This window comes from Doryrhamphus excisus, linkage group LG1, assembly GCF_037039965.1.
Source record: "Doryrhamphus excisus strain RoL-2023G ecotype Guam linkage group LG1, RoL_Dexc_Guam_v1.1, whole genome shotgun sequence".
Lineage (NCBI taxonomy): Eukaryota > Metazoa > Chordata > Actinopteri > Syngnathiformes > Syngnathidae > Doryrhamphus > Doryrhamphus excisus.
Window position 1 is genome coordinate 24,988,047 of NC_136357.1, and position 19,809 is coordinate 25,007,855.

Below are 19,809 nucleotides of genomic sequence, written 5' to 3' on the forward strand. Positions count from 1 at the left end.
TGTATACAAACTCATTATTTGACTTGACGTGTGAGAAGTCACACTGGTGGAATAAATGAGTACAGAGCGGTTTGGAAGTCCAAGGAAAAACAGCCGGATTAGGTGCAGATGGTGGAAGATCTAGAAAGCTTTGTGTGTGTTTTATGATGCATAGCTGAGTCATTGTCATCAGACCAAAATGAGGACAGAGAAAGATGGAGGATGTAATAGACTTATCGCCAAATATATACATGATATCACCCAGTATAATAAACAAGGTATCACTAAATAAAGTAGACATGATATCACCTTACGTAGCAAACATATCACCTTATACTGTTATTCGCTTAACTTCTTTATATTCATGTTAAGCACCAATGGGCTGTTGGAAGGTGCTATACAATTAAAAATAATACAAATAATCACATCTTACTGCCGGATCAGTACAGTGGAACGTGACGGACATCCAAAGCCGAACTGAGCGACTACCGCCCTCCTGTGGCTACTTGGAAAATAGACTAATGTAGTGTTGGGGGATTCGTACGTCATTCACCCCGGAACTATTCAAGTCGAGGGTGGTTCCACCCGGACGGTTTATGGGACGGGAGCGATAGTTAAGTTGTTGTTTCTTTGTCCTGAAATCAAAAGTGTTATATAACATGTAAAATGCTTTGGATGCTTGTTGCTATGGCGACAGTGGTTACTATAAGATATGTAAATAAGACGCGACTCACTTTGACGTCGTTATTTATTGATGAAACGATAGTGAAAGCGGTCGACAAGCTTTGTGTACACTGCACTGACGTCACTTGGGAAACGCCCCCTTTTCTGCGACCGGCGTACTCAATAGAATATTTGCAATTGAACCATTCGCTTTCAGAAACAAACAAGGAAGAACGTAATTACAAATAATATAGAACATATTCAAGCAAAGTTAGTCCATCATGTCAGTGGCCCTTTAAAAGTGACAGAAGTCGTGGTGTGAAAAACATGAAGACACAAGCAGATCAGGATCTTTCATGGCTGACATCAGTAATCCACCGGTGGCAGGGTGACCATTTGGGTGAACTCTTCGTAGTTAACCATTCCATTAGACTTGATGTTTGCTTCTTTGAACAGCTCATCCACTAGAAACAACACATCAAATAGTTCCGACATTCGCAGCCTCACTCGTTTTTCCTCGGCAAATATCCATCTCAGTCACTGGAAGGATGTAATTATTTAGAAAAAAGCTCACAGTTGTTCCATTTATGTCTATGGGAAACTGAAGCTGGACTGAAATGCTGTGGAAATACGCTAGAACAGGGGTGGGCAAACTACGGCCCGGGGGCCACATCCGGCCCGCCAAGTGTTTGAATACGGCCCGCCCAATCTTTCCAAAGTATTTCATTTAAACTCAACATACAACCTGGCATCATGGCCTGAGCCAACCTTTTGATGGTTTTATCAATTTCGTTTTTTGACATGGTCTGTTGTTTACAAAGTGCTCCTGAAAAAAGGGACACAAGCACATAATAATAATGATTATTATTATTAGATTATTATAATAATTATTAGAACTATTATGATTATTATAATTATTATATTAATGCTAATTATTATATTAATTATATATAATATTGTTATATTTGCATATTTTACATAATAATATTATAATTATTATTTTTATTTTATTGTAATTATTATAATATTTTATAATTTTAAAAATATTTAAATATAAATATAAAATAATAAATAATAATAGCAGATTGCATGACAATTTTACAGATACAATAATACCAGGTGGACTGTTACGTGTAAAATATATAGTCTGCCACCTCGTAAATTTTGTCATATCAATGCGGCCCGCGAGTCAAAAAGTTTGCCCACCCCTGCGCTAGAACGTAGAATGAAAGTAAGACTAAATTGGTAGTTTGAGCTCAAATCGGGAATTAAACCTACCCATCTCTGGTTGCCACAATCAGGCTTGCGGTAGACATTCCAAATCTCCCAGCTTGCTTTGCAGCACCACTCTTTAAATAGTTGTTAATATTCCTTGTTGAATGTTGTTGTGTTCCATGTAAAGTATTTAGTGTTTGTGGTTCTATGGCCATAAATAACCCAAAGTGTGTCCTTACCTTCTTTGTGGCTAAGTTTCTCTCCCAGCATGGTAAGCTTGGCTCGCAGCTCCGAGGCCTCAATGAATCCTTTCTTCTGCTTGTCTGTCATCCTCAGCGCCTCCAGGATTTCCGTCTTTGGGTCTTCCTGCTGTATCTGACGGTGCATCATGGTCAGGAACGTGGAGAAGTCCAAGCTGCCCGCTGCTCCTAAAATATCCCCAAGCAATAACGACTTACGACGAGCCTTTCAATCGATGGCATTCATTCACATTCACTTTAGCGACTCTAGCGATGTCGTTATTGTAGCAGCTGACATGAAAAACGAGATTTATCTGGTGGACGGACACAACGCAACATCCTGCACAGACGGGAGCGTGGCTAGCTAGCCCCCCATTTGCCTTCCAAGACTCAACAGGATGCCGCTTTGCCGTCAGCAGGTTTTACCTGACGTCTCATGCTGGAAGACACGGCCCGTCCCAGGGAGGGCGGACATCGGAAGCGTCATCGATGTACTTATGCCGCCATTGCTGACGGAAGTAGCGTTAGCTAAATGCGCGACGTGAGAGCAAAGACATTTCGATAATGTAATAAATAATAATAAAATCATGAAAATATGTATCTTGTTTTTGCATGATGACAGCATGGATATCAAACGCTGTTAGAGGTGCTTTGTTAGCTAGCTCATATGAACTGAAAAGGGAAGGAATGTTCATGTTTTGCATAAGGATTGGGAATGATGGGCTGAATTCCCAAAAAGGGTGCTTCCCCTTTAACACTTTCACAACCAAGAATGTCAAACCAGATCCTATATAGCATGTGCATATTATATACAGTAAAGTCTTGTTGGGAGTCGGAAAAAATATCAATATAACCGGACTGTCGATATATCCGATCCTGTGCCGAACTGCATTAAAAGTGGGCAATAATGCACTCGACATTGTTCTATACTATAGAACAATGTCGAGCAGCTTAAATCAATCTTTGCTTAAGGATTTCAATACCAAAAAAGAACACGGCGAACGGCTGCTTCCAGTCAACTTTATTTTTCACACTTCCACCACCAGAGCACCGCACACACACCGATTCCCGCACTTCCTGGTTCACAGGTCATGCTCAACCCGCCCCACATAGCTGGCCAAACACATGCCTGCAACAGAAGAACCAGCAGTTCGTGGTTTCTTTATAGAATCTATACACACGAGAGAAACCACGAACGCCAGCATGTACATATGAAAAACAGTGATTATTGCAAGCGATAAAAAGATATCTGAATACAACACAATTAAATACATGTATTTGTACGCTTGTGTCTTCGTTGGAATAGGTGTGTATGCTATGTCAGTTGGTTCTTCTGTTGCAAGCATGTGTTTGGCCAGCTATGTGGGGCGGGTTGAGCATGACCTGTGAACCAGGAAGTGCGGGAATCGGTGTGTGTGTGCTGTGCTCTGGTGGTGGAAGTGTGAAAAATAAAGTTGTTCTTTTTTGGTATTGAAATCCTTAAGCAAAGATTGATTTAAGCTGCTTTTGTATCGATATAAGCAGACCAAATTGGCTGGCGGGAGATGAAAAGGGCATCGTAGTAACCGGATTATCATAATAACCGGGTATCGTACTAACGGAACTAATTATATCATAAAAGACTAGAAATTTGCCGGGAAATGAAAATAGTATCGTAATAAGCAGTAATTCGTTATAACCGATATCAATATAACGAGACTTTACTGTATTATATATTTGTTGCGCGATTACCAATGTTGTGTACTTGAAGGTGTCTTTCAATTTCCCCGAGTGTGGGACTTGTTCCCAGGCAGCGCATGACGGTGATCAGGTCCTTGGCATCAATTCTTCCCTTTTCCTTCTTGTCATACAAGGAGAAGCATTCTTTCAGCTCTGCAAGGAAAATTATTCCAAAGATGAGCAATGGAGTCTTTGAATGCCGCCTGTCCATCCACTAATTCGGAAGCTTATGGAGTCATAGGAGAAAAAAAAACCCGACTTCAGGGGATGGCTCTTACCGTTGATTTGAACCGGAGTGAAGAACTTAGCCTGTCAGACGGAATACGGCAAACATAAACAAACATAAACAATCTTTGAAACAGGAAGAACTCTTTCTTCTTACCATTTCCCCCACGTTTGCTTCTCTCCAGGAAGAAAAGAATTTCCTTTCCGTCACCTGATCCTCCACCCTGGTTAAAGTCCAAGCCGGCGTGTCATTCGATATGCATTACCATGGCGACACAGATAGCACATCTATGGTCTTCCTGTCCGTGGAAGCCTATCACTACCAAAGAATTCACAATAGCCGTAATTAGCACACGGCGACATTATTCTGTAAACTGCTGTTTACCCGAGGTGCATTCAGGGTCAAGTGTGGATAGATAGAGGTCAAAGTGAAAATGTATATATGTGTATATGATCCATGGCCATGCTAGGCTGTTGCTTTAGTCATAGATACCATATCAGATATTAGTTCCCTTGAAAATTGGCCTCATCCTACTTGGACTGATTCAATAATTCAATAATTCACTAATATTACAAGGATACAAGATGTCTACTTTCTTCTTCTTTCTACTTTTTCCACTTTCCTTACATCAAAAGTGCAGTTGACCTTTCTATGGTTGTCATCGCCTTTTCCCCTTGGCCATCATGAGTACCTCTCCATGGAGACATCACACACACACTGGCTTCCAAAGGTGAGTTTTTGGTGGCGTAGTGGTGGTGTAGTCCCATCCTGGATCGACAGGTCCTCCCACAGGTCACCCAGGTCAAAGAAGTACGAGTAGTCATGGTAACGGCTCCACCTCCTTTTCTATTGGTTGACACTACACTACATTCAGTGCCTTGAATGTATCGTAGCAAGCCACCGCTCCACCAATGATGGCATTGCCAGGCCTTGAAGAGTCACCCCACCTTGCCAAGTTCCCCCCCCTAGTGTAAAGTCCCACACTCTATCAAAAACATAATCATTTTCTACCGCTTATCCTCACGTGGGTGGGGGTGCTGGAGCCTATCACAGCTGTCTTGGGGCGAGAGGCGGGGTCCCCCCTTGACTGGTGGCCAGCCAATCACAGGGCACATATAGACAAACAACCATTCACACTCACATTCATACCTATGGACAATTTGGAGTGGCCAATCAAGCTAGCATGTTTTTGGAATGGGGGGGGACTCATGCATGCACGGGGAGAAGATGCAAACTCCACATAGAGATATGAACCCAGATCTTCCACATGTCCTGATACCAATGTCTTGTTGTTATTTATTGAGCTGATGAACGATGAATCGAGCTTCAGTGGCTTTTGTTTACGTGTAGCGTGTAGTAGGCCCAGGGTTCCGGCACGTACATTAAGCCGGGGTACTTGTTGCGCAGCACGGGGTCGTTCCACAGGCAGACCACCCAGAGTGTCACCAACAGGCCAGTAAGACAGAAAGTGTAGAACAAGAAGCGGCCATTGCTGTCCGGGCTGAGGCCTTTATACCTTTGCTGCATCACCATGGCGACCATGGCGAAGAAGGTGACAAGGAAGAGTTCGGTGATCTGTCCTTCAGTGACCAAGTACCTTGTAGAACGAAAAAAGGAAATCATGTGATGTGTTCATGATGCTAGGAAATACCACAATATGCTCTTGGCCATCTTCTCTGCTGGTGACCAAAGCACCATGAAGAAGCCAGGCGCCTACTGACCAATAGTAGAGCGCGCTTGGAGCGAGCAGCAGCCTGCCTGACGCTGGAATCTTGTCCTCCATCTCAGTGAAACATCCAGTGAAGTAAATGAGGAGAATGATGAAGAAGGGAATGTACCTAAAACAGGACGCACGCTATCAACCACCCGCCCACAAAAGTTTCAAAGATAAGTCATAAAAAGTTAGCGTGGTTTAAATGAGGGTGCTAGCCATGTTGTTTTGGATGATATGACCTTTTTACCAAGACTTTCTCTCAGGGCTATTAATAACCAGTATGCTAGTATCATATTTATGTAGGAGTACACCCAAGCTGTCTCCTAGCTGTGAGGTCTGCATGCTAACCACTTGTCCGCCGTGCCGCCCCACCTCCTGTACATAAGAGGCAATTGTATGGATTGAGAGACCAGAATGGAGACTAGGGTGGCCGGTCTATTGGAATGGGGCCGCCCACACTAACCTCCCCCACCGCTATAGACATGATCATCACATGATCATCATGATGACGTACCACATGAGATGGCCAAGGTGTTCATCATAGTAATACAGCAACTCAAAGGAGTCAATCTGGAAACAAAAGAAAGATTATGGCTCGTGTTACTGGGAACGATACACCTTCACTGCAGAAAAAGTCACGATGGGGGGGGGGGGGCGAAGAACCGCTAACCCAGGAACAATCCTCCTTACCAGTGTGGCGGGCTGGAGGTCTCTCATGATGGGATTGTCTCGGACTGACAGATGGAGCTGGTAGCCACTCAGGACGAGTCTGTGATTGATGGAGTCTCCCACCAGGTGGATGCTGGCGCCCATGACAAAGGTGATGATGCACAGGTAGACTGCCGAGCCAGGCGGCGCCCTCGGACTGCGCTCTATCAACTCGATGGGAAAGTGACAACAGATGCTTTAAATCCAAACATTCAGTCGCACTTTCTAGATGTATCTTTGCTTGGTGAGGAGAGAGCGTGGACACTTACCCTGAGCATGAGGAATGGTGTGATCACATTGTAGGCCATGTGGAAGTAGTCTCCAGCGCTCGGCTTATTCAGGGGGAACCAGTGGAGCGGAAGCAGGAGCTACAGACGTACGTATGTTTAGCAAGAAACACCAGCCAATCACAGGTCAATGTGGACCTTCCTTACCATGACAATGGGCCTTCCAAAGTCCAGAATCCAGTTCTGCAGGGTCAGGTAGAGCCACAAGTCTGAATGGAAGTCCGCCTTTTTCTTCTGTGTCATGTTGTCGCTGGTGGATAGATGGATGAATGGATGGATGCAATGAGTAGCATAGTGACCCTGGTGGGGGTGGGGTGTCACAGCTGGACCTTCTTTCGTATTAAGGTTAGGATCAGAAAAGGTTGATAGATTCATCGCTAGTGGCTTTTTGGGTCACTGAGTTGGCAGCAAGAGCTCTGCTTACCACCGTTTGTGGAAAAGGAGACTAATAATAGTAAGTCTACAAACAATACACACTGTGTTTACAAAATGATTATTCATAAAAACATCTTACCAACATCAATTAGTCATATTTACTTAGTTCTAATTGCAGTCACTAAGCAAAAACAAATACTGGAGCCAACAAAGATGGCTTCCAACCAATTGAGTGAAATGTAGAGGACACTTTAACGTTTCGGCGATGCACTAAAGTCACAAAGACATTAGTCTGTGCTTGCATAATGACCAATAATCACTCGGGAAAGGAGTATAAATAACACGTACTTCAGTACAACTTTAGTACAACGCCATTGCTTCCAGCGGAGCTAAGCTAGCATTAGCACACCAACCTCATTTCTGTTGGCGTGTCAACGGTCGAATCATTGAGTCGACGTCTCCTTACTGTCTGCATTTTCGGCACCGTGTCTTGATAAAGATGCAATAATATAAACACAATCACGCCTGTTAAGATATATTTTTGTCACCAGTCTTTCACTTCCCGTTTAAAGCCTTGGTTGTCCCGCCCCGTCCACTTGTCAACCAATCAGCATTGCAGCGCAGATGAATTCGTTGTGTTTTAATGGCGAATGTAACTCTGCTGGTGCAATACCGCCATCCTTCGGATGGGAGTGGTGCTACGGCTTAGGCACGGCTCACACAGAGGTTGTATGATGTATGGGGGGGCAAAGGACAACTCACAGTTCTATTGGAATGCAGCCAAAATGTGCCCTGGACGGCAGGAAATAATAACGTATTTATTAGTCGACTTCAAATAAATGGTTTGTGGAACATTGTGAGCACATCCGCCCATTCCCACGCAGAAAGCGTAGTTTAAAAAAAAACCGCCCCTTTCACCACTCTGCAACATCAGTGTGGAATCGGATTCCGGAAATAATAGCTCATTAACTTTTACGATGCTTCTGAATTGGCAGCGTCTTAAAAAATTAAAGCAACGACACCAAGTCGCCGCTAGAGGCAGCAAACATCGAAGACGCCAACTTCAGCGTCGTGAAGAAGAACATCTTCCAGGAACCAACCTCAACGTAAAGTCAGCGTTTTGTCCTCTGTTAGTTTGCGGAATACTTTTACGTCGCCGTTTTTTTTTGTTCATTAAAGATCAGAGTTTGTTGCAGTGCACTTTGAAAGCTCCTCTAGCTAGCGTAGCTTGCTAGCTTGTTGTTAGCCGCTCCAGAGAGATACTCGGAAGTTAGCAACGCATGCTAGGTGTCGTGATCGTGTGAAAATGTGTCAAGTCCAAATGCTGAGAGCGTTGGTGAACCAGCGACTAGCTGCGGCTGTGGAAGAAATATTTGTAGTGTTGGAAAGAACGATAGCAGAGTACGAGGAGGAACTTTGTCGAACAAAAGAGGAGAACGAGCGACAACGTCAACTACTGGACGCTGTTTCCAAGAGGTATCAAGTTGGGTTGCACGGAGCAGGTTTGTTCACTTTCACTTTACATAACTTTATACGTTTTTATTAATAATAATAATACTGGTGCTCACTTTCTTCTCTAACATGACGCATTTCTGCATCTGGTGTGTGTTCCTATTTGGAATGAGTGGACTTTTCTTGGTGTGTCCTCCAGAAGAGGTTCCTTCTCTTCAGCAGCAGGAGGCGCCCCAGCCCCCTTGCATCAAAGAGGAGGAGGAAACATGGACTCAGGAGGATGATGACGACAGCAGGATTCCAGTGACGTGTGTGATCGTGAAGAGCGAAGATGAAGCTCAGCTTGATGGCAGCGAGGAGACGAGAAGATCAGAAGCCGACAGCCTCATGGCGCCGCTTTCGGATAGCGACGACGTGACGTCGCACTCCCCCGACACCGATGAGTGTGAAGGCGCTACAGCTGACGTGACACGTCACGCCGACAACGCGCACTTGAAATGCCAACACTGCGACAAAACCTTTGTCTACAAGCGGAATCTGAAAAGACACATGAGGTGTCACAGTGGAGACAAACACTTCAAGTGTTGTCACTGCGACAAACGTTTCGATGACAAGGCGCACCTCGCAAGACACGTGAGAAGTCACACGGGAGAAAAACCTTTCAGCTGCTCGGTTTGCGGCGAGAGCTTCACCCTCAAAGGCAATTTGATGAGACACGGCAAAAGACACAGCGGAGAAAAAACATTCTCATGTTCAGTTTGCAGTCAGTCCTTTTCCTCCAAGTCCAATTTGATGGCGCACAGCAGAACGCACACAGGGGAGAAACCTTTTTCCTGTTCCTTCTGCAGTGCGAGTTTTAGTGTCCGTCCAGCTTTGGCTCAACACACGAGAACACACACCGGCGAGAAACCTTTTTCCTGCTCCGTCTGTTGTAAAAGATTCTCTCAACGGGCGCATTTGACCGCGCACACGAGAACGCACACCGGGGAGAAACCTTTTTCTTGTTCAGTCTGCAACCTGACCTTCGGTGTCAGCTCCACGCTGATTCAGCACATGAAAACGCACACCAAGGAGAAACCGTTTTCCTGCTCGCTTTGCAACAAAACCTTCTCTCGAAAGAGAAGTCTGACGGCCCACACGAGGACGCACACCGGGGAGAAACTGTTTCCTTGTTCTGTGTGTCACGAGAGCTTTAGTGCTCGGTCAACTTTGATTAACCACAAGAGAACCCACACAGGCGAGAAACCGTTCTCCTGCTCCTTCTGCGGGAACAAATTCTCCCAGAAGGCCCATATAATAACACACATGCGCACGCACACCGGAGAAAAACCGTTTTCCTGCTCCGTGTGCGGCCAAACATTCTCTCTAAAAGGCACTCTGATGAAACACACCAGGAAACACACTGGAGAAAAACCATTTTCCTGCTCAGTGTGTCACTTGAGTTTTGGTGTCAGCTCCACTCTGATTCGCCACATGAGAACGCACACCGGTGAGAAACCGTTTGCTTGCTCAGTTTGCGGCAAGACCTTCTCTTTGAAAAGCACTCTGGTGATCCACGCGAGGAAACACACCGGAGAAAAAGCCTTCGGCTGCGGCGTGTGCCGGGATAAATTCTCTTCCAGGAGTCAGCTCAACAAACACGCCTGTGCAGGCCAGAGCGGCGGCAGCCAAACTCTTTCCGCTGGCGAGGGTTGACTTGTTACCGTGTTGTGCATGTACCGCCGTGCTGACACTCGTCACGAACAGGTTGTCCAGGCTTGAACGCGTCTTCCGCTGGTGTGACATGAAATAAAACACAAGTCCTCAAGCGTGAGCGTCGTATCCATCCATCCTTTCCATCCACTCATCAAGGTCTCCGCCTGGGGTGAGGTGACACCTCTCAACTAACAAACGCCCCTCCAGGTATATGGTGGACGTGATTCAATATAGTTTTCATCCAAATAATAGTCGTGCCAAAATGTTGTGTTGCTGCTGGATGTTCATTGTTTCCATGTCATACTGTGAGTTTGTTTGTTCTTCATTTATGGTTGGGGTTTCATTAATTTCAACATTGATACACGGCATAATACAATTCACAGTTCAAGACAACAATGGACATGAGTATGAATGTGGGTGTGAATGGTTGTTTGTCTATATGTGCCCTGGGATTGGCTGGCCACCAGTCCAGGGTGAACCCTGCCAGCTGGGATAGGCTCCAGCATGCCTGTGACCCTCGTGATGATAAGCAGTACAAAATGAATGAATGAATATTCCGTAGCGGCTTCCGAGTGTAAAGAACGGCGCAAGCTAACAAGATGAACATCCATAGCTGGACACTTGAATGACAACGTAACTTCTAAGTCATCAATGGACGACAAATGGCCCCCAGGCGCATATTGGACACCCCTGCCTTGACCTTACCTCCAAAAAATAAAGAAATATACACATAAGACAAGAAAAGGGGTAATTCGGCGTAACTGTAAAGCAATGACACTAAGCCACAGGCAGGTGGCAGCAGTTGACAAAAACAGCGCCGAGAAACTCGACGAATGCGAAGAAGAAGTCAAAGCGTAGCAACACGTCGATAAGAGCGGAGCCACGGCGAAAGTAAAATGTCGGATTTGCGATTATTATCCGGCATGTTGTTGATTTAATACACTCCTTAACCACCCGGCGTCGACCAAACATCGCGGTTTTATTTCATTGGCGTCTGAGAGCACGTTGAAGCTTCTCATGCTAGCTTAGCTTGCTAGCTGCTAACAAAGAGAGGCGGAAGTTAGCAACGCGTGCTAAGTGTCGCGATCGTGTGAAAATGTGTCAAGTCCAAATGCTGAGAGCGTTGGTGAACCAGCGACTAGCTGCGGCTGTGGAAGAAATATTTGTAGTGTTGGAAAGAACGATAGCAGAGTACGAGGAGGAACTTTGTCGAACAAAAGAGGAGAACGAGCGACAACGTCAACTACTGGACGCTGTTTCCAAGAAAGCTCAAGCGGGGTCACACGCAGCAGGTTTGTTCTTCTTACCTTTAAGTGTTTGCCAACTTTATACTTTAGCATGACTGCTGTTGTTTTCCAGCTAGTCAGCATATTTATATTCTTAATCCTGGACTGACTGGACTTTCCCAAAGCCTGTGCTTGTCTCCTTGTGTCCTGCAGACGTCCGTGATGAAGATCTTCCCCCTGAGGTGGAGGACCCCCAGCACCCCCACATCAAAGAGGAAGTGTGGACTGAGGAGGACGCAGACATGAAGTTCCCAGTGACTCGTGTGATTGTGAAGAGCGAAGATGGTGAAGATGCTCAGTGGTCGCAAAGCCAAGAGAAGAGAAGATCAGAAGGAGACGGCGTCTCGGCTCCGCTATCAGAGAGTGACGACATGACGCCACGCTCCCACAACACCGATGATGAAGACGCCAAAGCGGACACAACGAGTCACACCGACGACAGACACTTTAAATGCTCCCACTGTGACAAAACCTTTGACAAGAAGTCGCATTTGGAAATACACACAAGGACGCACACAGGAGAAAAACCATTCAGCTGTTCGGTCTGTGGCGAGAGCTTCTCTCAAAAAGGCAATTTGATGAGACACACAAAGAGACACACGGGAGAAAAAACCTTCTCGTGCTCTGTTTGTGGTCAGTTATTTTCCTCAAAGTCTAATCTGATGGTGCACACAAGAAGCCACACGGGAGAAAGACCCTTTTCCTGCTCCATCTGCAACACAGGTTTTAGTTCTCATTCGTCACTGTTGAGGCACATAAGGACGCATACCGGTGAGAAACCTTTCTCTTGCTCCTTTTGCAACAAAACTTTCTCTCAAAGGGAGCATTTGATAGCGCACACGAGAACACACACTGGAGAAAAACCCTTTTCCTGTTCCGTCTGCAACGTGACTTTTACTTTCCAGTCGTCTTTGGTGAGGCACATGGTGACGCACTCTGGCGAGAAACCTTTCCCCTGCTCATTTTGTGGCGAAACATTCTCTCTGAAAAGCACCCTGGGGAAACACATGAGGAAGCACACTGGAGAGAAACCATTCAGCTGCAATGCGTGCCGTAAACGGTTTTCTTACAAGTATCAGCTGAGCAAACACGCGTGTGCTGGCGAGAGCAGCAGCACGCATTTCACTGGCTAGACTTGACCGTCAGTTGTGTGACCCGTGTTTATCGTGCTTGTTTAACGTTCCCAGCACTTTGTTGTCAAAGCAACACGGATTCCTTTCTGTGGAATAAAAACATGTCCAACCATGTGACTGTCTTTGTTTTTATTAAGCCGCTCTGGTCTTCTTGGTGAACGTCACATGGACAGGATTCGCCAATCACAATACCACACACCAGGAAGCTTCTTAGTCTTGGCATCACATCAGACTATCCATCCATTCATTCATCCATCCAACCTTACATCCATCCATCCACGCATTTGGCCAACCATCCATCCATTCAGCCAATCATTCATCCATCCTCGTAGCCCTCCATCCATCCATCTATCCATCTTCTAAGGTGGGAGGAGCCAAAGTAATAAACGGTACACACCTTAATGTGAGGAGCCAGCCCACTTCAGTCCAGTCAGAGCGGCCAGGGACAGTAGAGCCCATGGAAAGCTTCAAGGAGGCGGTCTTGCACGGCGTGGTGTCATCCTGGCCCCGTCAACGCTGATCCGTCTATACAGCAGTTCTCAGTTTGGCTCAGTCAAAAAATGCACAGACGGCGAGTCAGCAAAGCATTTCGCAGCGCCAGACTAGTTTGTTGCGTGCATTATCGTACGAAAAAAAACAAACGCACATTTCCATAGAACTTCTTCAGTGAAAACGAAATGAAACAAAAATTACGTTGGTTGAAAAAACACTAAAATCTTTGTCCCGTTTTATTCCGATTAGAATCAGAGAAGTAAAGCAAACAGGAAACATCCTTCAAAGACTATTTTGACACAAGATAAACATTCAACATGGGAGCAAATGTAGAAGAAGACTTTTCATCATCGTCATCAATTTACTGCCGCTTCTCCTCGTCGGCACACTTGTGTTTGCTCAGCTGGAACTTATACGCAAAGGTGTCATCGCACACATTGCAGCGGAAAGGTTTCTCTCCGGTGTGCTTCCTGGTGTGGATCGTTAGACTGTTTTTACGAGTGAATCTTTTAGAGCAAACTAAGCAAGCAAAGGGTTTCTCTCCGGTATGAGTCCTGGTGTGTGCCATCAAGTTTCCTTTTTGTGAGAATCTTTCGCCGCACACCGAGCACGGAAAAGGTTTCTCCAGGGTGTGCGTTCTGGTGTGAGTCATCAGACTGCTTTTGTCAGAAAACGCTTGGCCGCAAAAAGAGCAAGAGCACGGTTTCTCACCCGTGTGAGTTCGGGTGTGTTTCACTAAGGTGCCTTTTTGGGAGAAGGTTTGACCGCAGACTGAGCAAATGAAGGGTTTCTCCCCAGTGTGTGTTTGCATGTGCCTGACCAATGCCGTCTGAAAGCTAAAACACCTGCTGCAGACTGAGCAGTGAAATGGTCTTTCTCCAGTATGCGTTCTCATGTGAGCTCTTAAACTTCTTTTCACGTAGAATCTTTTAGTACAGACTGAGCAGGGAAAAGGTTTCTCACCAGTGTGAATTCTCATGTGCCGAATCAAAGTCGTCTGAAAACTAAAGCTCACCTTGCAGACAGAACATGAAAAGGGTTTTTCTCCTGTGTGGGTTCTGGCATGTTCTTTCAAAGTTACTTTTCTAGAGAATGTCTTCCCACAAACTGAGCATGGAAAAGGTTTCTCGCCAGTGTGCGTTCTCATGTGCTGAACTAAAGCCGAGCGGATGCTGAAACCGCTTTTGCAGACTGAGCAGGAAAACGGTTTCTCCCCCGTGTGTTTTCTGGTGTGTGCCATCAACTGCCCCCTTTGAGAGAAGGTTTTGGCACAAAAGGAGCAGGTGTAAGGTTTTTCCCCGGTGTGGGTCCTCATGTGCTGACTCAACGTTGAACTGGCGTTGAAGTTGGTGTTGCAGACCGAGCAGGAAAACGGTTTCTCACCCGTGTGCGTTCTGGTGTGTGCCACCAAATGTGCCTTTCGATGAAAACTTTTGCGGCAGAATGAGCAAGCGAACCTTTTTTCTCCCGTGTGACGCCTCATGTGTACTTTCAAATTTCTTTTGTAGCCAAATGTCTTGTCGCACTGAGAGCATTTAAAGCATGTGTCGTCAGTGTGACGTGTCATGTCCTCTTCGCGGTCCTCATTGTCGGTGTCAGGAGAGCGTGACACCGTGTCGTCGCCGCCTGACAGCGGCGCCATGAGGCCGTCTTCTTGGGACTTCCTGGTCTCCTCGCTTTGACCGTCATCAAGCTGTGACCACCGAGCTTCATCCTCATCGTCTTCACTCTTCACAGTCACACGGATCACTGCAAACTTGCTGATGTCAGCATCCTCCTCCTCCTCTTTCATGTGGGGGGGCCGCTCCTCCTCCTGCTCTTCCCTGGAGCTCCATTCTTGCTGCACCGAGGCATGATCTTCCAGGACACAAGAAGACAAACACGTTTGGAAATGTCCTTTACCATATTACCGTGGCTCCAACTACCAAAAGAAATAGGGATGTAGACGGAATAAATTGCCCTCATTAGGAGGTACCTTGGCATTCCGGTGTCTTTTAGATGCTAATTTTGCTTTACGGGCAGGCGTAGCCGAGGACAGCTATCTGCGGCTTGTTTAAATGTGACCAGGCTGAAACATGAGGATGTTTGTAAACTAGCATTAGCACACTAGCTCGTCACCCGGAAAGGATTTCAATGCATCAGTAAAAGTACTTACATGGCAGCCATCTTGTTTGTGATAAAAACTAAGACAGTAAACAATATGAAATGAACAGCAGTAAATGAAAATCCTTGGAAATCCATCTGGAATAGGTGGAGAGTCTGGAAGAATTAGAAAGCTTTCCGTGTAGCTGCTATGTAGGAGTGTACGACTCAATACCAAGGACCGGAAATGAGAATAATAGGTCCCTTTTAATATAGAACGTAATTCATTCAGCTCTAGAATGTGTATATATATATCATACATATATACACACACACATAAGAGTTAAAATTAAGAGAATAAACAAACCTGCTCCGTGCGACTCCATGAGATGTTCCTAAAGACAACGTCTAGCAGTTGACACTTCGTTCTCCTCTTTAGTTGGAGAAAGTTCCCACTATCGTTCTCGCCAACGCTGCAAATATTCCGACAGCTGCCGTTTGTCGCTTGTTCGCCAGCACTCTCAGACTGCGCACATTTCCACACGCTTTAGCATGTGTTGCTAACTTCCGCGTCTCTTTGGTTAGCGGCTAACAAGCTAAGCTAGCGTCGGAGGCATCAAAGCGCGCCCGTGATGCTGAATTAAAAGTGTGGTCGTGTTTAGGCGATGATTACAATGAAGAATGGGGGTGTGGTGTGCTGTTCGTAGATTAAAAACATCTCCACATCGCTTCCTGTTGAACTTGGCTCACTTCGCGGCGCTTTCGTCCTGAGTGGTCGCGGTTTTATGACGTCACACACCAGGGCTCGCTATGACGCACGTGCGTCCGTCTCAGCATTCGATGGAGTCAACCATAGACATTTATTAAGAAAGAATGCATTTTATTTACATACGACTCTATAATTATGTATGTGCTATAAAAAACAGATATACATTAAGTCAACAAACAACTTGACAAAACATCGTCATTCATATCGTCACATTCTGCTAGCTTGCTTCTTCTTTTAGAACCCGCGAGCTCTGTTAGCAAACCAAATGAGCCCAACGCTAACTGAGTAAAATGCTAATGTACACCAGAGCGCACATTCCCCATTCATCCAATTTTGGAAAAAAAATCCACCCGTCATTCATCCCAAGTCGGTAATACTTAAAAAATCTACGAGTAAAGCATAATGTAACATTCTGTGCTTCGTTGACGGTGTGACGTCTGTGCAAGATGGCGGCGCCCGTGTTGCTACAGCAACGCGATATCCTGCAGTCCATTCAGATTGGTGTTTCACCGATTATAACCGATACCGAGCCAGTAACGGCAGAGCATCAACACAAGCGTGGTGACGTCGATGGTTTCCGGTTCTCCTCAGTATATTTTCACGGAAATCTGGTTTGTGTTGTTGTGTTGCTTTCAAACGTTGACCGGAAATAGGCATTCCTAGCAGAAGCAGGGCTAAAACAGACATTGTGGTGTGTAATATTCTACACTGGTCATTAGGTGTCCGTAATGTTGCATTGATGAGACAAAAGCCAGTTTTTATTGACGGTTGTTGATGGGTGAGGCGACGTCATTATTGTACTTCAACTGGAGTTCATTTTGGCTTCAGAAGGTCAAAATTGAAACGTCTTCAAACAGGAGTCGTTTGCTGATTAGAATTGCCGTGCTGCGTTTTACGTTGTGACGATAACCACGATCAATGAACACAGCCAAGCGATGCTAGCCCGTATTGACCTAGTATCCGACGATATATACAGGATGTCTTCGACGAAAGAAGAGACATGCGTGTTCTTATTTCATTTAGCGCTGCTCTCCCCGGCACACTTGTGTTTGTGAAATTGATGCTTGTGCGTGAATTTTTTCCCGCAGGCGTTGCAGCCGAACGGTTGCTCTCCGGTGTGCGTCCTGGTGTGAATGTTCAAATGCCCCTTCTGGGAGAAGCGTTCGCCGCAGACCGAGCACAGAAAAGGTTTCTCTCCCGTGTGCGTCCTGGTGTGAATATTCAAATGCCCCTTCTGGGAGAATCGTTCGCCGCAGACCGAGCACGGAAAAGGTTTCTCTCCGGTGTGCGTCCTCATGTGCTGAGCCAACGCCGAGCGGAAACTGAAGCTTGTGTCGCAGACCGAGCAGGAAAACGGCTTTTCTCCCGTGTGCGTCCTCATGTGCGTTATTAAGTGCGCTTTGCGTGTCAGTCCTTTACCGCAGACTGAGCAGGCAAAGGGTTTCTCTCCCGTGTGCGTCCTCATGTGTATGATCAAATGTCCTCTTCGGGTGAACTTGGCGCCGCAGACGCAGCAGGCAAAGGGTTTCTCTCCGCTGTGCGTCCTTCGGTGTTGAATCAACGCCGAGCGATCGCTAAAGCTCATGCTGCAGACGGAGCAGGGAAAGCTTTTTTCGCCGGTGTGCGTTCTCATGTGCGTGATCAGGTGCTCTTTCTGATAGAATCTTTTTGCGCAGACGGTGCAGGTGTACGGTTTTTCTCCAGTGTGCGTCCGTCTGTGTCGTATCAAACTGCTCATGTGGTAGAATCGGGCGGCACAAACAGGGCAGATGAAAGGTTTCTCTCCAGGGTGAATCCTCATGTGTCTGATCAAATGTTTCTTCAGCTGGAAGCTGCTGCAGCACACCGAGCAGCTGAACCTGTTCTCTCCCGTGTGGACCTTCAGGTGTGCCTTCAAACTTCTCCTGTCACCAAAGGTTTTGTCGCACTGAGAGCATTTCAAGTGTGCGCTGTCCGCGTCATGTGTCAAGTCTTCGTCACCGCTGTCAGGGGAGCGTGACGTGGTGTCGTCGCTGTCCGAAATAGGAGCCAAGAGGCTGTCTGCTTCTGATCTTCTCGTCTCCTCGCTGTGACGGTGATGGAGCTGTGACCGGTGAGCTTCACCCTCCTCGCCTTCACTCTTCACAATCACACAGGTCACTGGAAAGTCCCCCATAGTACACACCTGCTCCTCCTCTTCCTCTTTCATGTGGGGGGGCCGGGGCGCCTCCTGCTCTGCCCTGGAGCTCCACTCCCTGACATCTGCAGGCCAGAAGAACACAGTTAAATCAAATTTACAATACAGTCGCTGCTGGTTACACCACATCATGCAATTGTTATTATGTACAATGAAGAGTTGCATTCAAAGACACCACGCCATTTAAGTTGCATTCTGTGAGCATACTTAAATGCATCAAAATATACTTCTGGAGCGTTAGGTTCGTGAGACATAAGAATATCCACCTTGTGTCTATCTGTTTATTTTGACCACATATACGTGCATCATTAAAACATTCTTGTGATTTACAGAGTGCCCATGAATGCATCTCGCAGCCATCTTGTGATAATGAATAAGCGTGGCGAGTTAGAGATACTTGGAATTGTTCAGGTCAGAATAAAGAGGTATCGCATGACATGATGCGCATGCGTTAAAATTGTATTATTAGAAAATGATTTCATGAAATAAATTAGTTACGGCCGTTAACTCGCTACTTTTGACAGCTCTCATACCAACATCTTAAGAAAACAGGACGTTTGGTTACCCGATATTTCTGAATGTGACGTCACTGCCAGTATCAGCGTGGACCGTTGTACATTTAAAGGTGTTTCTTTTAATGATATCGCACAAAGTATGCGAGTAGAAAACGAACAAACCTCCTGCGCGTGACTCCAGTTGGTACCTCTTGGAAACAGCGTCCAGTAGTTGACGTTGTCGCTCGTTCTCCTCTTTTGTTCGGCAAAGTTCCTCCTCGTACTCTGCTATCGTTCTTTCCAACACTACAAATATTTCTTCCACAGCCGCAGCTAGTCGCTGGTTCACCAACGCTCTCAGCATTTGGACTTGACACATTTTCACACGATCGCGACACTTTGCTAACACGTTGCTAACTTCCGCGTCTCTTTGTTTGTGGCTAATGAGCTAAGCTAGCAAGAGAATCATCAAAGTGCAGCGGGTCTTGGTGTTCGTTCGCTGATATCTGACGGAAATGTGAGCCGAATTGAGGGCAAACTGAGGGGGGAAAAAACACGACATGCTCGGATAGAAATGTTAGCTCACTTGTTTAAATGTCTTGCTAACTTTCCCACTTTCTTCTTCGCAACATTTGACGGCAGCTAACATCCGCTGCTGCTTCCTGTCGGCAAATATCAGTATAAAAAAATCAAAGAAACAAAAATATTAGGATACCACCTAGACAAATATGGGACACAGGGTTAATGTTTCGCCCTGTGGGGATGGGATTCACAACCGGAGAAGAGTGGAGGAACGTGGCACTAATGATCTTAGTCGCCACTCAACAACGAACACTTTGCTAACAGCTACATGCTACAAGACCCTCATGACACGGAAGCGGAAGTACACTTGTGAATGTCTAAAATAATAGTGGGTTACCGCGGCCTCAATATTATCTATGACACGTTTGGTTGGTATCATTTTTATTTTCACACATTTGAGAATACAACAATTGCATATTAATGTATTAACGTTTTACAGTTTAAAAACAAAAGTAAATATAAATACATTGAGAGTTTAAATAATTAAAAATGTACATACAAATAAGTCTAAAAATAATAAAAA

General features: G+C 45.7%; 4 protein-coding genes across 6 annotated transcripts; 1 reads left to right on the forward strand and 3 right to left on the reverse strand.

Annotated features, from left to right (window-relative positions):
- Position 1: 1 nt before the first annotated feature.
- On the reverse strand, positions 2–4,124 carry calml4a (calmodulin-like 4a). Its single transcript, XM_078792609.1, has 4 exons — positions 4,094–4,124; positions 3,828–3,968; positions 2,097–2,285; positions 2–1,106 (listed from the first exon to the last, which is right to left on the reverse strand). Exons 2-4 carry the CDS (start codon positions 3,892–3,894, stop codon positions 1,009–1,011), a joined length of 354 nt encoding a protein of 117 aa, XP_078648735.1. The 5' UTR covers positions 3,895–3,968; positions 4,094–4,124; the 3' UTR covers positions 2–1,008.
- Positions 4,125–4,193: 69 nt separating this feature from the next.
- Positions 4,194–7,723, reverse strand: cln6a (CLN6 transmembrane ER protein a). Of its 3 annotated transcripts, none has more exons than XM_078792606.1 (8): positions 7,539–7,723; positions 6,898–7,000; positions 6,733–6,831; positions 6,446–6,634; positions 6,270–6,325; positions 5,763–5,879; positions 5,558–5,638; positions 4,194–4,359 (listed from the first exon to the last, which is right to left on the reverse strand). In XM_078792606.1, exons 1-8 carry the CDS (start codon positions 7,598–7,600, stop codon positions 4,329–4,331), a joined length of 738 nt encoding a protein of 245 aa, XP_078648732.1. In that variant the 5' UTR covers positions 7,601–7,723; the 3' UTR covers positions 4,194–4,328. The 3 variants fall into 3 exon arrangements, 2 of the variants coding, with proteins under 2 accessions (XP_078648732.1, XP_057934852.2); XR_013627935.1 differs by having other exon boundaries at positions 4,216–4,359; positions 4,669–5,638; XM_058078869.2 differs by lacking the exon at positions 4,194–4,359 and having other exon boundaries at positions 4,370–5,638.
- A 455-nt stretch (positions 7,724–8,178) lies between these two features.
- On the forward strand, positions 8,179–12,805 carry LOC131132350 (uncharacterized). Its single transcript, XM_078793780.1, has 5 exons — positions 8,179–8,627; positions 8,777–10,261; positions 10,324–10,355; positions 11,297–11,564; positions 11,712–12,805. The coding sequence occupies exons 1-5, from the start codon at positions 8,432–8,434 to the stop codon at positions 12,689–12,691; spliced, it is 2,961 nt and encodes a 986-aa protein (XP_078649906.1). The 5' UTR covers positions 8,179–8,431; the 3' UTR covers positions 12,692–12,805.
- A 614-nt stretch (positions 12,806–13,419) lies between these two features.
- LOC131132839 (uncharacterized) lies at positions 13,420–19,549 on the reverse strand. Its single transcript, XM_078793781.1, has 3 exons — positions 18,888–19,549; positions 17,061–18,275; positions 13,420–15,040 (listed from the first exon to the last, which is right to left on the reverse strand). Exons 1-3 carry the CDS (start codon positions 19,081–19,083, stop codon positions 13,545–13,547), a joined length of 2,907 nt encoding a protein of 968 aa, XP_078649907.1. The 5' UTR covers positions 19,084–19,549; the 3' UTR covers positions 13,420–13,544.
- Positions 19,550–19,809: the final 260 nt, after the last annotated feature.

What these genes read in the sequence shown, in the direction of transcription:
- LOC131132839 (XM_078793781.1), bottom strand. Translation starts at nt 19,083, where the DNA reads ATGTGTCAAGTCCAAATGCTGAGAGCGTTGGTGAACCAGCGACTAGCT. An exon ending in ACTGGAGTCACGCGCAGGAG is followed by an intron (nt 18,276 to 18,887) that starts GTTTGTTCGTTT and finishes TCTGGCCTGCAG; the next exon opens with ATGTCAGGGAGTGGAGCTCC. An exon ending in CAAGTGTGCCGGGGAGAGCA is followed by an intron (nt 15,041 to 17,060) that starts GCGCTAAATGAA and finishes GTGTCCTGGAAG; the next exon opens with ATCATGCCTCGGTGCAGCAA.
- cln6a (XM_058078869.2), bottom strand. Translation starts at nt 7,600, where the DNA reads ATGCAGACAGTAAGGAGACGTCGACTCAATGATTCGACCGTTGACACG. An exon ending in CACCATTCCTCATGCTCAGG is followed by an intron (nt 6,635 to 6,732) that starts GTAAGTGTCCAC and finishes TTTCCCATCGAG; the next exon opens with TTGATAGAGCGCAGTCCGAG. An exon ending in CCAAGCGCGCTCTACTATTG is followed by an intron (nt 5,639 to 5,762) that starts GTCAGTAGGCGC and finishes TCGTTCTACAAG; the next exon opens with GTACTTGGTCACTGAAGGAC.
- LOC131132350 (XM_078793780.1), top strand. Translation starts at nt 8,432, where the DNA reads ATGTGTCAAGTCCAAATGCTGAGAGCGTTGGTGAACCAGCGACTAGCT. An exon ending in CAGCCAAACTCTTTCCGCTG is followed by an intron (nt 10,262 to 10,323) that starts GCGAGGGTTGAC and finishes CGTCACGAACAG; the next exon opens with GTTGTCCAGGCTTGAACGCG. An exon ending in AGCGGGGTCACACGCAGCAG is followed by an intron (nt 11,565 to 11,711) that starts GTTTGTTCTTCT and finishes TGTGTCCTGCAG; the next exon opens with ACGTCCGTGATGAAGATCTT.
- calml4a (XM_078792609.1), bottom strand. Translation starts at nt 3,894, where the DNA reads ATGCGCTGCCTGGGAACAAGTCCCACACTCGGGGAAATTGAAAGACAC. An exon ending in CCTTCAAGTACACAACATTG is followed by an intron (nt 2,286 to 3,827) that starts GTAATCGCGCAA and finishes GGGATATTTTAG; the next exon opens with GAGCAGCGGGCAGCTTGGAC. An exon ending in GAAACTTAGCCACAAAGAAG is followed by an intron (nt 1,107 to 2,096) that starts GTAAGGACACAC and finishes TGTTGTTTCTAG; the next exon opens with TGGATGAGCTGTTCAAAGAA.